The 15,947-nt window shown below is 41.1% G+C and overlaps 1 protein-coding gene across 1 annotated transcript in view; it reads left to right on the plus strand.

Annotated features, from left to right (window-relative positions):
• The first annotated feature begins 1,124 nt into the window (after positions 1 to 1,124).
• PPP4R3A (protein phosphatase 4 regulatory subunit 3A) overlaps positions 1,125 to 15,947 on the plus strand; it is a 42,450-nt gene continuing 27,627 nt past the window's right edge. Inside the window, exons 1-2 of the mRNA XM_040068819.2 lie at positions 1,125 to 2,281; positions 9,480 to 9,535. Of these exons, the coding sequence (XP_039924753.1) occupies positions 2,140 to 2,281; positions 9,480 to 9,535 (198 nt within the window). The 5' untranslated portion in view covers positions 1,125 to 2,139. The remainder of the gene's footprint in view (positions 2,282 to 9,479; positions 9,536 to 15,947) is intronic.

Here is a 15,947-nt window from a genome sequence, read left to right on the forward strand (position 1 = left end):
AGGAGCATCCCCTCAGGAGCTGCCCAGGCCACCAAGTGAAGGCAGCGAGCGTCTTTCTGTGCATATGCTGTGTGGTGCTTCCCCTTCAGCCCAGCGCACAATCCACAGCTCCCAGACATCGGAGTCTCTTCAAACCTGTCTCTGCTTTAGCCAAGAGCACCATGCTGAGAACAGGCACAACATACTTTCAGCTTTGTCATAGGCACCCAAACAACACTCTCTGTATTTTCAGCCAGCCCTTGGGCGTCAGAGCAAAGGCCAAATGGCTTTGTCTGGGCACATCAGAAATCAGAATATTCTGATTTGGAAGGGACCCATCAGGATCATCAAGTCCAGCTCCTGGCCCTGCATAGGACATTCCAAGGGTCGCAGCATGTACCTGAGAGCATTGTCCAAACACCTCTTGAATTCTGTCAGGCTGCTGCTGTGACCCTGGGACTGGGGAGCTTGTTCAGGAAACTGCATAGCAATCCTGCAACCAAAGCTGTCTTTCTCACAAGGCAACAAAACAGGAGATGGACAAAGGAAAACAGGGCTTGACTAGAGGCTTCCTTGTGATACATCATGCTGGTGAAAGCTGCAGATCTGTGGTTTTGAGTCAACCCTCAATACAACTCACTTTGATAAACAAGTATCAAGACTTGTTCAAAAGCATAAAATAACAGAATATATATTGCAGTGATCTGTCATGTACACTGTGTATCTAGAACGTACTGTGAAATGGACTCTCTCCTGCACTGGTACTGGTGGGGTCCCAAACGCACCGGTGTTTTCACATATTTTAGGGAAACCTGTCAAACATATGCTCAGATGTTGGCAGCAGTGGCAGAAGCAGAGCCTCGACGGCTTCTGTTTGTTATTGAAATTGTTTGATCCCATCTATGACTGCAGAGATCTAAGAGATATTCAACCAAAAGCTGTTTAACTTTGGGATCATTCGACAAGGTACGACAGGAGGAAGAAAAAAAAAATAAAATAAAAATAAAAGCACAAAGCCGGGGTCGGCCAGCGCCTGCCCCCGGCCCGCGGGAGCGGCGCGGCCACGGCCGCATGCGCGTCCCCGCTCGGAGCCGCTGGCCCTTTAAACGCCGGCGGTCGGCCCGTGCCGCCGCTGGCTGGGAGACCCCGCGCCTCCAGTGAGAGGTGAAACCAAGATGGCGGCCGTGCAGTGACTGAGGTGGAGCCGGGGCCGGAGGGAGCCGGGCCGCACCAGCCGCTGCCGATCGCCCCCTCCCTCCGCAGGGCACAGCCTTTCTCTGCCGGCCGGGCCGCCGAACGCCTGGAAGCGCAGCCACGTCCCGAGACCCGCTGGGGAGTCGGGACTGAGGCGCCGCAGCACCGGGAGGAGGAGGAGGAGGAGGAGGAAGAAGAACATGGCGGCGGAGCCAGGCTGGGAGTGAAGCCGCCGCCTGCGACCGGAGCCCATGGGGAAGACGGGGCGCTGAGCTCGGCTGGCCGTTCACCCCGTCCCGGGTCGGGCGGTGTCCGCAGGCCCCGGGCAGCTCGGGCGGGAAGGAGGGCGGCTCCTTGGAGCCCGCGCTGACGGACGGCGAGCGAGGGGCTTCGGGCCTGGGCAGCTGCTGCACAATAGAGCCGGGCTACAGGCCAGGGCGAGCGGCCCCTCTCCCGCCTGCCTCCCTTCCTCTGATTCTCACCGGCCTCCCCCCTGTTTTCCTCGGCAGGGCTCCGGCTTCCAGGAACGCCCGCTCCTGTCACGCTGGGCCGGCTGCGGTCCGCCGCTGCTTCCACTACCGTGGATCCCCTTCTCCTCCGGGATCCCTTTACCGCCTCTCCTGCCTGCCCTTCGCCCTGCAGAGAGCCTCTCTCCTCTCCGCGGCTCTCCCTGCCTAGGCTTACTTGCCTTTTGTGCGGCGTCTGACTGTACCTGAAGGAACGGCTCCCCTTTTGACATCTTCACCTCTTGTTTCCCCCTCTTCCCCAATCCTCTGTTACCCTCGATAATGAGGATCCCGTTGGGGCACTGAAGAGGAGTAAGAAGAGCTTGCCTGGCGTGCCCGTGTGGGGCTGCTCCCTTCCTTCCCGCTCCCCTTCCCCAAGGGGGGCTTGGCCCCCGACCAGCCTTCCGCTCCTCCAGCGATTGCAAGCCAGAGTGGTGGCTGCGGTGTGGCAGGCGGCAGGATGACGGACACCCGGCGGAGGGTGAAGGTTTACACGCTAAATGAGGACCGCCAGTGGGACGACCGAGGCACAGGGCATGTGTCCTCTTGCTACGTGGAGAGGCTCAAGGGCATGTCCCTGCTAGTCAGGGCCGAGAGTGATGGTAAGTGTGTGCGGCTGAAGGTACAATCTTTCCTCGTCCTACCCAGAAAAGGAGCTGCGTGTAGCTTTGTGTCCGTTGCCTTAATGTTTTGCGGCATAATTCAAATGGTATTCCTACAAGCAAGTAGGCACCGAGCAGGGTTCATTCGTGCTAGGCCAAGTGAAAGGAACAGAAGATTGCCATCAAGTGCAAGCATAGTAGGCGCTTACTGCATGTACATTGTTGCATGCAAAATGCGTTTGGATCTTGTAAATCTTGAATGGGTTTGGATACCTACTGGTCTGGTTTCAGAACTGATCACTGGATGATTCTGGAAGCGATCCCCTCATGAAAGTTATTCAAAACTTAGATTTTGGGTTTTAGTATTTGTTTTTAGAAGATCCAGCGATGGTTAACACCTTTCTGTTTCCACCTGCCCTTTTCTTTGCTAGCTTTTAGAATTATGTAAGATATTTTAACAGCTATCAAGAGTTTTCAAAGTATGGTTATGGTAGTAAAGACAATATAAGGGACAGAACAGCATTTTCAGAGGTGCCTTTTTTGTTTAATGGAATAGGAATTCTCAGTTCTTCAGCAGTTCTAGGTCTTCCTGAAAATAAATTTAAAATTATGGATTATCAACTTCTTTCACGTTTTCTGGCAACGTATGTCAGTAATATATGTTAAGTAGTAATGTCTAGCCCTGTAGCTACATGTTTGGGTTAGTCTTGACTGTTGGTTAAGTGAGTTCACGACTGCTGTGGTCAGATTTTAAAATGTGTACTTCACAGTATCAAGTTTGTACCACTTTACTTTTAAAGTCTGTCAGTGCATGACTTACTACTTCATTATAGGTATAGCTACTGTATTTAGTGACTTGTAGATCTAGTTGTAGCTTGTGACTGTCAACAGACCTTGTAATTTTATTTATTAACCTTTTTTATTGTAGGAAGTAGGATGAGAAGCAACTTGAGAATCATTAATCCTTACTTTCTGAGAAAGTTCTGATAAACTGTACAATATGTAATCTCTACAGCAAAGATCATGAACTGATATGAAGGAATCAGTCACCTAAGCAGGATTTTGGTAATTGGGCTTCCAATAAGCCGCCAGAGAGATCTTGTACTTTCTTGATTATACTTTAAACGGTTAAACTGACACCTGGTTTTTATTTATTTTACAGTGAGGAAGATGCATTTAAACCTTGAGCCGCTTCACAGTGCAAGAGAAAACATTCAGAACGGGAATAAATTTAGTTTAATTTCAACATGAGGAGGGAATTAAAGAGATCACTAAATTTTTAGGCTAATTTTGACAGTATGTTTTGGTGTGTCCTGGCTGCCTACATGGCTGTTGGGGTCATGTTTAAAAACTGTTATATCTCCTATACATCAAAAATTTTCTGGGTTTTTGTTTGGGTTTGTTTGTTTGTTTTGTTTTTAATTTTTTTTAGAAAAGAAATCAAAATAACTGCAGTTGCTAACCTGCTTGTGAAGAAACAGCTCATCCGAACTAAGATCAATTTCTTAACTTTCAGTGGGATTTGTGTGCTTCAGACTGATTAGAACCTGAGCTGGGCTGTTGTTACCAGCTCTTGTAAATAGACATCTGTAAGAAGGAAGATACAAATTGATATAAAAACTAAAATTCAGTCATTGCTTTATCTTGCATAGCTAATATACTCTAATCAAAGCAGAACTCTCTCAAACGTATTAATTGCACCTAATACACAGATGTTTATTTGGTAGCATATTCACTTTAGACCTCTCTCAAACTGCATACTTTGTTCTTCAAAGTGTTGAATAATACACAGAGTTAAAGTTCTTAATATAGTAGGTAGTATCAGTCCTGGGTAAATGTGCACTCTATTAATAGGTTAGTTTTTCTCTCTCGCTTGTGTAAACACCTCATAAAATTTGATTTATATTCTATTGACTCCCAATGTCTATTTTTTGTGGGCTAATTTTGAAGGCAAATAGTCATTTTTACATGTGAGCAAGCGATATGGTAAAAGGTAATGCCATACCTGTGTTTTATACTGTGCAATTTGTGTTTCCTTGCATGCTTTTTTAACTAAATGAAATAGTTGACTGTGATTTTTTAACTTTTTCCCAGTTAACAAAGACATACAAGTAGTAGGAACCGACCTATGCACCATTTGCCTCTAAGTTCCCATTGCATTCTTGTATTGTCTTTGTCAGCTCCTCCTCTTTCCACAATGAAACTTCTTCCTTCCTGCATTTCTAAACCAGCTTTTCCTAGACTTTGAGCTGAGATTCATCCTGTGCACACTGACACATTCTTACTGGCTTACTCCAGGAAGCTGACAGAAAACCTCGGGATCTGCCTGAAGCTGAAGGCTCCATTTCCTGAGTAGGGGAGGTCCTGGGGATGTGAGCAGTAGTTCCTTGTTTGTGTGGGAAATTCCCATTCCTGTTAAAGGGCCGGTTTGGCTGTGCACAGATCAACAGCAGAATTACCAGTGGTTTCTTTGGCTGACCATGTGGGCTAGCACATGGTTCAGTCTTTGGAGGTTGCAGCTGGGACTTGGTGTAGTAGGCTGCTTGATTTTATAGCACAGTCAGGATGTTCAGATAAGGGAATTGGCAATCAGTATGCAATGTCCAGCATAAGCTATCGTTTGGAATTGGAGGAATAAGAACTGAGTAAAAGAGGTTTTTATTGGTACGAGTGGTGTTTTAACTTGTGCTGGTGTTTAACACCATCATAAAGGAAAATAATGTAGATTAGATGAGTGAGTTGTGTTGGTAGCTGCATGTCTAATGTTGCCAGGCACTAAACTGTTAAGAGTCATCACAGACAATTTGGAATAATCAATTCTAGAACAGAAGTACCATAATCTGCTTTCATATCAGATATATTATGTTTTGAACTATGAAATTGTAATATTTTTTACACTTTGAAAGCTATTCACTTTTTACTTAGAAACCTGAAAAGTTTCTCTGTGTGATTCCTAGCTGTAATGTATTCTACTTGAATTGCAGGGAGCAAGAGTGAAATACTTTCTTACAAATTACCACCTACCGTGTGAGTTTCTGTGTGTAATCAGAAGCCTTTGATTTCTTACCCATTTCTGACATGGTATTTTAGGCTACTGTGGCCTACCTTTTTCTTAAAATGTGTTTCTGCTTCTTGGGTTTTACTGCATGGTTTCAAATCACCTTCTTTTTGTTCTGAGCCCAGACGACTGAGGTGACCTCTAAAGTGAACGTTTCTGTTCAATTAATTTGTGTTAATTTGAAAGCTTAAACCTTTAATTAAAACTTACTGGTCCTGTATCTAAACTTTTTGATAAGTGAAAGTTAACCCCTCCATTGCAGGCCGTATTTGTGAGCTCTCTTTTAGGAACTGTCATAATTTTCATTCAGGAGCTGTAGTTTGCTGCTTCTGAAGTCTGTATGTTAACAGCTTCTGCCCCAGGGCAAGCACCTATCCTTGCTGTTTCTGTAGTGCGGGTATCACGTAAACCTGTACAACTAGCAGTCTTAGCCAAAACTTGGCTTAAGTTTTTTCACCTTCTTCAAACTCAAGGTACTGATTTGAGGGGCTTGTTTTTAGGCAAGCAATACATAATTATCTTAGATCAAAACAAAAAAAAAAGCGTGGGGGCAAATGACTTGGGGGATTTTTGTTTCTTTTCTCCTGATTCTCCCCTTTGCTTAATATTTGGGTTTAACCCTCCAGAAGTCTCTTAGACTCAGGAATATTCTCTTGGAATTGTAGAACACTTTCTTGGGCCTCAGTTTGAGCTGTTTCTTGAGGATTAGTTTCTCTAATTCAGTTGCAGCAGAACTGATTGCAGAACTTAAACCTCTCTGTGCATCTTGCAAGAAATAGCTCTTAAATTGAAACTTTCTTTTAAATGTAAACATGTTTATACTGGTGAGGGGTAATGAGCAGCCCTTTTTTTTCTCCTTTTGAGGAGGGCTCCATGTAACAGTTTGGTGGGAGAGCAGCAGTGTTCCAGATTAACTGGCCTCTTCCATATGTATATTTGTAAACAAAGCTGCAAATTTGCCGTTTAAGACTGTTGAATCGGGATATTAGATGTCTCTAAATAAAATTGAAAATAGCATTGAATATCTGTATGAAATCTCTTTTGAGCAAGTCTTTCCCTCTACACACGTTGCTTCTGCAGCACAGAATGGTGTTTTCTGCTAACAAAAACCCCCAGCTGTGCTGTATTGCATTACAGTGGCAGGTAACAGAATTCTCCAAGTCAGGATTTTTTTTTTTTGTAGGTGGTTTCAGATACTATTTTTTGGCTTCAGTGTTTTGCAGTTACCTTTACGAATTCATTTGCAGCTGTAATTTAAAAAATAACTAGATCTGCATAATTTTGGAGCATTTACTGAAACATAGCTTGCATTAAGGTGAGTTTTCAGGTCTTATCCAGCTTTGAATAGAGTCATTGGGTCAGTGAAGATAAAATTTTGTTGGTGTGTTTTTATGAGGTAGACTGGATAGTCTTAACATTTTCTGGGATAGTACCAATGGAAAAATACCTACCCAGAAAGTAATGTTTATGACAAAAGCATCCCAAACAAGTGATAATGACTTTGAATGCAAGTTTATTTGTGGTGTGTTATGTTTCTATAACCTTTTTCTAAAGAATATATCTGTGTTTCAGATATCTGTTCCTGCTGCCTGGTTTCCCCATGCAAGTAACAAAAACTTAACATTGCCTCATACCAGGAAGGGGCCTGATCCTGTAAAAATTAGTGTATGAAATAAACTCACTGAGCTAACTAGTAGATTAGTCACTGATCTTTGACTCGTTGTAACCTTTTTGGGGAAGTTATTGCACAAATGGAACATCGTATTATCCAGAAGGATGAATTTGGGGCAGTTATTAGTTATAGGGCACAATTTACCCTTTAGTATGTTTCTGTCTCCAGATCAATATTTTTCTAGTTATTGTCCAGAATAGTGAGGAGTAAGTAGAATCATGTGGTAGTGAGAAGCAATTCAAGCCTTAAAATGCTTGATTTGTCTTTCCTGCAAGCATCAGGTTTAGTAAAGAAGAAATGCTCTTTTTTGGTAAGTCTAGTGAAGAAGTCATTCTGTTGTCTGCTTGTAGCTTGGAAGATGAAGTGTCTGCATTCAATTGTTTTCAGTTTTTTAAATAATATTTTGTCAAAATGGCATTCAAGTTATGTATGATATTCTTCTAATGCTGGGATTTACATGTCTGTAGATCTGGGTTCAGCTATTAAAATATGATGTTGAAATTATCAATTACTTCTGATTCTTAGAAGATTCTAGGTCATACTTGTTGGTATTAAGTTTTTCTAGACAGTAAAGACTTTCTAGAAGTTTGTCAGCCCATTTAATAGCACAAATAATATTCTAAAACTTCATATAGTAGAAGCTGGGACTTTGAAAGCACAGCTAACTCTGTGTATCTGATGATTGTAATGGGAGAGGAAATACTGGTTTTAGATGATCATTATGCAAACCCAAAATTCAAAAGCTTGAGACTATGGCCAGAGTATGAGCAGTGTATTGGGTTTGTCTGTAAACCTCATCTTAGATGTTTTCCTTCTCTGTCCCACTCTATGATTTGTGATTATTTTTTTCTTTAGTTATGCAGTCACACTTAGGCAAATAAGCTGCCTTGTTAACAGTGCTGCTGCGTGTCAGAAAGCTGGAAAAACTCAAAAAACCCTGAATACTATATTTGGGCTTGAGGCAAGAGAGCTTTTTGTGTGTGTCTTGTTTTCCCTTGAGGGGTATTTATTTGAATTTTGTTGTTGATTTGTATCCGAGTTTGTAAACAGCTTTTACTCCAAGAGCAGTTGAGACAGGGCGATTGCTTCTTAAGCTAACTTCATTAGTGAGGGTTGCCTCTTGTAGAGCAACAGATTTAAAAATTAGGAACAAGCAGCCTTCACAGGTACATTAATTTGAAAAAAAATACTTAATTGTATCTGATGATCACATACATAGTAAGCTAGTGGATATAGAAATCATTGGTAAAGCTTCTGAATTCGTCAAGTAGTAACCTTTCTTATCAGAGAGTGGAATGTTCTGATATTTATGTAATTCTTTAATGATGCACCACTCGTACAGCAAGTGAAGTTCTGTGATCTGGTTCTTCAGTCTCTGCCCTCACATCCCCCAAGCTAGCCATCTTCATCAGTGTCAGACGGGGATTGAGTGCAGTTTGGCAGGTTACACTAAGCTGCAGTGGTGTGGTTGATGTGCCTAAGGGACAGGATGCCATCCGCGGGGGCCCTTGTGAACCTCACGAGGTGCAAGGTGCTGCACCTGGGTCAGGGCAGCCCCTGCTATCAGTCCAGGCCAAGGGATGAACTGATGGAGAGCAGCCCATATTTTAGTGACACATTTACCTTAGAACTGTAGTGATGAAACTGAGAAGTTAACACTTTCCTTAAATTCTAAATGTAACCAGGTAAGTAACTGGAGAAATGCCACTTTAAAAGGGGGCTTGCAGCCTTGCATTTTAATGATATGATTGACAGTGAAAGTCAGTTTATCAGCATTTCTTCATGTGAGCTGAGTGAAGCTCTGCAGAGTCGTAAATTTATCATGCACTGGCATTAGTGCAGCTGAGTAGCAAGGTGGATGAGGGAAGTGATTGGTCCAAGAATAAAATTAGTTGTTTTTGCCTAGATCAACGTTTCACGTTGTTTAAATGTGACAAGAATGCTAACATGCAAAAGGAAGAGAAAGAAGATGCAGACATGAAAATGGAATAGCTGTTCTGTGTCTTACATCCGTAAAACCTGCTATGAAACCAGTGTTCCTGAGTTTGTGTGAAGTTTTCTGGTATTAGCAGTCACAATGGTTACTGCTCTAAGCATTAGTTTCTAGATACACTTCCCAGGAAAATAAGTGTTTTTGTTAACCTTTAAGAACAGATACCACATGATTAGAATTTTCCCATAAAACAACCATAGGTAATCTCTGGAATGCAATTTGCTGACTTGCAGACTTTATCATGTTTAAAATATTTTCTGTGGAAAAATCATTCTTCAGAATAAGGTTTAAAATTCAGTCCTCAGAGCATTATTCTGTACTGTATGAACCATATCTCTGAGGGACAAATGAAATACAAATATCAAGGGTAGGGGTTAAGAGACTTACTGTTGCTCAAGGAAAGGGTGATCAGAAAATTCATGTAGAATTTAAAATTTTAGCACAAATATAAATAAGTGGAACTCTTTTTTTCTAGGCTCTCTTCTTTTGGAGTCCAAAATTAATCCGAACACTGCGTACCAGAAGCAACAGGTAAACATACTTTTCTTTTTCTCATGTTCAAAGGCAGAGTCTTTAACAGTATACAACCAACAGTGTAGCAAAAGAGTAAGTTTTTTTGCCTCTATTGCAAATTATATTTTATGTTCTTGTACCAAAAATAGGTGAAGTAGTTTGCACCATTTTTGTGTATTACCTGATCATGTGTTATTTCTCTGCTCTTTTGGTGAAGTTATACAGCTAAATTGCTCTCTGTTTTGCACCAGAAATTGCTTTGGGAGGGATAGTCAAAACAGTTGGGAAAATCACAAAGTAGCTGAGGGTTCTGAGGGTTATAGTATCTGAAACCTAGTATCATCTGGCTTTTCTTCTTCTTTATATTTCAGATGCTATAACTTTAAATGTATTTTTATTCAAGGAAAGACTAGAAGGCTTTAAAGCTATTTAAATGTTAACCTTTGTCTTGGAAGTAACTCCAAAGCATTCTGTGTCCATAAAAGCAGCTTCTCACCTTCAGTCTGTACATTGCTTCAAGTATTTAAACCATACATTGTGAGCCCTTAAAGAATGCTCCTGAGATGGGTGAGAAGTGAACTGTGTAGGTTTTGTACTTTATTTGCTGTGGTTGTTGCATGGATGCTGGGAATTGCCCTTACAGGTTTAAAGATACTGAACCAGATTGTATTTTGTTGCCTGTTCTGTCGGCTCCGACTAAAATCTCATTAAATACAGTTAATGTATTAAAACACTCTTCAGTCTTTCAGCTTTAATAGTTTATTACGGGCATGGACCCACTGTTGTTTTGTTCACAGGCAGTCCCAGTAGTTGTGTCACTGCAGCTGTTCGTAGGATTGTATTTTGAACTGAATGGGGAATACCAGTATGGGCTAAAAATACACTTCTTTGAAAAATTTAACCTGTATCTCTCTCTTGATATATTCATAATACACTGTATAAGCAGCCCATACTGAACTGCTGATAAGGCCAGTGTGAGTTTGGAGAATCAATTCCAGGGACAGAGGACAAGACCAGGGAAAATGCTAAGCAGACTAAATTTTAGCTGTAATCCTGAATCCTGACTAGCTTGAGGTCATGGCTCTATGATACAGTAACTTGAGCTTTAAAACTCCTAAAGTGACACTGAATATTTCACAGCTCTATGGCATAAAGTGCTGATCTGGTGTACACTTGCTTTGCTGGTTTAAATTGGTTAAAAGAGCCCTGAGGGGTGAGTTCTGTGTCAGTAGGCTTTATGCCACATCAGACATGAAACCTACTTCAGGTAGGCATAAAATTGCAAGATTGGTGCAAACCACCACACATGCTGGTCTGTGTAACAGCATTTCCCACTCTGGGTCAGACATGCATTGTGATCTAGTGCTGCATAAATCATACTGGCCATTGTGAAAACATGGTTAGAGAAATAAAAATAATGTGAATCTGTCCCATTAGAATAGCACTGTACATGCTCTGTGCTGGAGAAGGAAGAGTGCTGTTTTTAAAGCTTTCAAATGCTGCGTAGACAGAAATTTATATTTGCAGCTGGTTTGTTCATATTGTTTAAGCAAACCAGTTTCTAATACGGACTGAATATGGGGCTCCAGTCTGAGCCTTAGAAATACCAAATCTTACTTGGTGTATGTATTATATCTACTCTGTAGCTTGTTTTCTTTTATGTGAAGCCTGTTTATTCTTTCCCTTAGTGAAAGGCAAGTTCAGAGTTTAAACCTGATTCCATTTGAGCTAAGCTTGGAGCTTAGCAGCTGAAAGAAAGAGTACATTTTTTCCCAGCTCTGCTCCTAGAGCTCTGAATGGCTTAAACTTACTAAACCACAAGAAAATCAACTTGGTACTTTAAATCCCTCTTCAAAAACTGGTAACTCTCTATGCTGGCTGAACTTTCAAACCACCTTACACAAGATCCACTTGTGGAACTGAGATGGAAGAGGGAGTGAGATCTTTCTTTTTGACTGCAGAAGTCCACTTAGGTCACTTCACTCAGTGAAACTGCGGCCCAAGATAGAAGACGTGCTTTTGAGGTTGCCCGACTAAGTTACACTTAGAAAATTTCAAGAAAAATCTCCCAGAAATCTAAGACTCAAAACTTCAAAGTGGCTGTGTAGTGTTATGATCTTACCAGGCTTTTATCTCAGAATTTTGTTGTGAGGGTGAACCTCCCTGCTATTTTAAGGGATACATGGCAGCACATCCGTTTCTGCCGTGACACAGCATGCAGCCTGTGGACCCTTGAATATCTAATGGAATAAATGGATGAGTTCTGACTTTGTCTAGGCTGACATGAGGCTTGAAAGAAGAAACAGTCTTTTACTGAACCGATTGGAACCATCTGTGGTTGGAAGCAAGTAGAGATAATGTGTACTAAACTCTTGGGGAGCCTTGCTATGCCAGTTGCTTTGGATCCTTCAACTAAAGGATAGATACCTATAGATGCATTTGTGATAAACAGTGAAGTCCTCCCACTGGTGAAAGAACCTTCTACCTATGCTGGTCTGTTAGTGCTAGTGTGAAGTAGATGGTCTCGTTAATTGTTGATGCCACAAATTATGCAATCTCATGGTTTACATATGTGTGTTTTAATAACTGCGTGGCTTGGACAATTATTTATCAAAATACTAGTGTGAAGACCCAAGGACAAGTTTGCCTTGCTGCCTCTGTTCCCTTGGAAACTAAAGCCAACAAAACCGACCAAACCACAAAACCAAAATCCTGGCAAAAACTTTTCTTGGTTATGAAAGACAGTTGTCTGCCAAGGAAAAGTAGAGCCTCCCTTGGAATGGAGAAGGTAAACCCCCTTCCCTCCAAATTATTATAATTTTGCAATTAGAGGCTTTCAGACAAAGATATGGGATTAGGAGTAACAGTTCTTTACTAGCAATATTAAAAAAAGAAAATACAAATGAAGTAGTACAAAAATACAAGCAAGGAAACAAACAAAAATCCTGGGAAAACCCTGACAGAGTCAGGGATATGACCTGCCATCCTGTTGGTCAGGGTGTTGGAAGCAGTCCAAATAAGTCCCCTGGAGTGACAGATGTGGTTCTGTGGAGCAGAGATGGTCCTGTAGAAAGTCCAGTGGTGGTAGGATGGGTCCAGTCTTCCTCCAGGAATCCAGTGGAAAAACCGGATCCCTTGTGTCCTTCAGTCCCAGTTTTTATCTAGCTGGGAACAGTTGGCTCCTCCCCCACTGTGTGGAGCATCTCCCGATGGGATGATGGAATGTGTCATGTCATTGGTGGGCCCTAATGGCCCATTATCAGAAGGATCTCATCTGGAGGATGGAGGGGTGGTGGAAGAGATAAGAAACACTGCCCCACCTGGTTTTATTGGCTGGGCCATTATCAGAATGGGGCATCCGCCCCCCTCCACCCTGGAGTTACAAGAGAAGGCTAAAACATCTCCCAAAAAACAGCTTTCAACAGATGAAATGGAATACACATTTTAAGGTTACATAACCCAAGACAAAACTATACCTGTGAAGCTGAGCTTGTAGTATGATTTTGTCCCAGTTGTCTGCTTTATATCTCTTGGTGTTTAGTGTTGAAAGCAGTCACTGCCATTTGTGGTGGTAAATACAACTTTCGGCCTTTGGAGAGAAAGATTACTTGTGAGATCTTGAGTCCTGCTCAGGGATTCATTTTTCATACATCAGCCTGAGATACTTCAGTTTGCACAGTCTAGTTCCCAGTCTTTCCAGACTTACCTGCCATCTGGAGATTTGAAATAATTCATTAAAGCATGAAATTCAGAGACAGTCTTTTGATTACCTTTTCAGTTGTCAAATAAATTAGTCTGTCACAATGAAGAGCTGTTTTCTGCCATGTTCGAAAAGAAAGATCTATGTGTCTGATTCTGCAACACAGAATTGCTTCCAGTGGAAGTTCATTGATGCTCTGAACTGTGCGCTTCCTGGTAAACTCAGCACTATTTATACTAGAACTAGAAGAAAGAAAGCCATATGAGGGAAAAAAGCTAGAAAGAAAACAAATTGAGAAACTAATGTCCTGTGGCTCAAAAAAAAAAAAAAATTATGTTAAAGTACTATTTTTAGGCAGAAAATTCTTCAGAAAAAGCAAAATTTGCACAGTACTGTCACATGAGCACCTGATTTGTATTCTTGTTTACAGCTCTGTGTTACGTTTTGATGGTGTTTTTATTTTAAAACATTACAATAATGGTCCTATAGTTTTGCCATGGAATATTACTGGATTTAATTATTGGGTAAGTAGTAGCATTCACCTTAAAAGCACATTTTGTTTAGTAAGTGGAATTTGATTATACAAGACATTGCTGAGTCGCATGTTGAATACTTAGTTTTTCTCTTCTGTTGGTTGTTTTCTTAATATTCTAGTAAAAGTAGAAGATATTTTAATTGTGGGTTGCAGAGTTTAAGGCGTTGAAATTTCAGAATATTAATGACAAAGATGCTGTTCTTAAAAAAGAGATCCTTATTCAGAAAAGGAATGATTGCGCTAGTATATTAGGACAACACCTCTTCCTATGCCACCCTAAATTATTAAAAAACCCTCTATACACATAGCATTTCTGTAGGGAGAAACCTGATACGGGTGTGGACTGGGGTGTAGCTTTTCAGTGTACTTTGGCAATGCTTTAAAAATAGAACAGTAAAGACTTGTATCCTCAGCCTTTTTGGATGCATCCATGTGCATCCTGTAACACAGCAATGAAGTAAGTATATATTGCATCCCTTTCTGATACAAGAAAGACTTGAGTTATTTACAGCTTCCACCTACAGAGGCTTGCCTCTATCCTAGAGGTGTCTTGTGTCCTTTGCTTTTGCAGTCTCTTTTGCAGTTCCTCACAAGAATAAAAAGCTAAAATTCACCCAGAGTACTATCTGCTACCTATGTAACTTGAAGGTGGCCATCCTTGGATAATGGAGAGCAGACTAATTAATAAAAAAGCCAAGTGTTGAAAATAGCCAAAAGGGCACTGACCGAATGCTCAGAGAAGATGAACTTCATAACCTTGCTGTCATGAGAACCAAGGCAGCAGTGAAACTATTTCAATAAAATTTGTGCATATTGTAGCCAAGATAGTGAGGAAAAGTGTGTGGCTTTGTGGGTGAGGGAATAAACAAGGGGGAGGGCGGGCTGCTCCTGCGTTTGGGGTGGGCCAGTTCATCTGTTTGAAATTAACATGATTTTCTTTTCCTTCATGTCTGTTTTCCTGTGTATTCTGGTTTTTCTGCTGTTGCTGAGTATGACCAGTAAGTCAAGTTTCTGCTGCAGAACTAATAAACTGATTATATTCCATGTGATTCATGGGAATGCAGCTGTGAAACCACTTACCACCACATAAGTTGTGTATGACTCTTGAGCTTTCACAGAAGCTAGTAGAGCACAATCTGAGTATACCTTTGGCATGTTAATCATTTTTTTTTGAATAAATTGTTAGCACATCCAGATAACCAGGTTCTAGGTGAAAAAGTGCTTGAAACCAAATGCAGAATTGGATCTTTGTTAATTATTATGGACATTACATTTATACTGCATGGATAGTATGGATATTATATAGCCAGGGTTTTTTTAGCTTGAAGATTCTGCCACGACCTACCACACTGACTCTGTATTTAAACTACTTGCACTACACAGACTTTTAAAGTCATTTCATAAAGAGAAACTTGGAAATTTGAAGCAGTACTTTTGATTGTAAATATTTATATAGCAGTATGTTGTAAATATAGCAAGAAAGGTAGGTTGGCATGTCCAGGGAAGTGTCTGTAACTGAACAATCTAAAGAATTAGATAAGGAAGTAGCAATCAGGCAGTCCAAGAGGGGAAGAAAGAGCCTGGCTGCGTTGAACCTCATATGGGCCTGGAAAGTATCATAAGCCTGAAGCATGTGAGGACTAAAAGGAAGAGATTAATTTGCTTTTTATGACTGAAAGTGAGAATTTATGAAATACTTAGCTAATTTAGGGCATCACTACTTGAGTGTAGATTCACTCTCATAGAGCTGCCAAGAGCATGTTTTGGAGCTACAGAGAAGACTTGTCCCTGGATGTGAATGGTAGTGAGAGTCCATTGTCAAACAGTAACAGTTTTGTTAATTTAATCCTAGCAGAATCAAATCCTAATTGCTCTGAAATTCTTCATGATGAAATCCCAGAGGCTGCTTTGGAGATCTGTGGGAGTGCTGTACAAGACACCTACTAATCAGCTTTCTAGTAGTTAAATAAAACTCATTTAATGTCTAATAAAAGTTGACCTTTAGTGAGTGCTGTAACAAGAGCTTTAGACTGATAGTGTATATCAAAAACTTTTTACTCTTGAGGTAAGTCAGAAGCCTTTTGGCAATAGTTTCAAAAAAATGAGAAGTCATAGGGTAGATACTAAACCCTATTCTTCAGTGCAGTTGCTGCTATTTCCTGGGTTAAATTATTGCAAGTTAGCTTTTGAGGTGT

Source organism: Hirundo rustica, chromosome 6, assembly GCF_015227805.2.
Source record: "Hirundo rustica isolate bHirRus1 chromosome 6, bHirRus1.pri.v3, whole genome shotgun sequence".
Taxonomy (NCBI): Eukaryota; Metazoa; Chordata; class Aves; order Passeriformes; family Hirundinidae; genus Hirundo; species Hirundo rustica.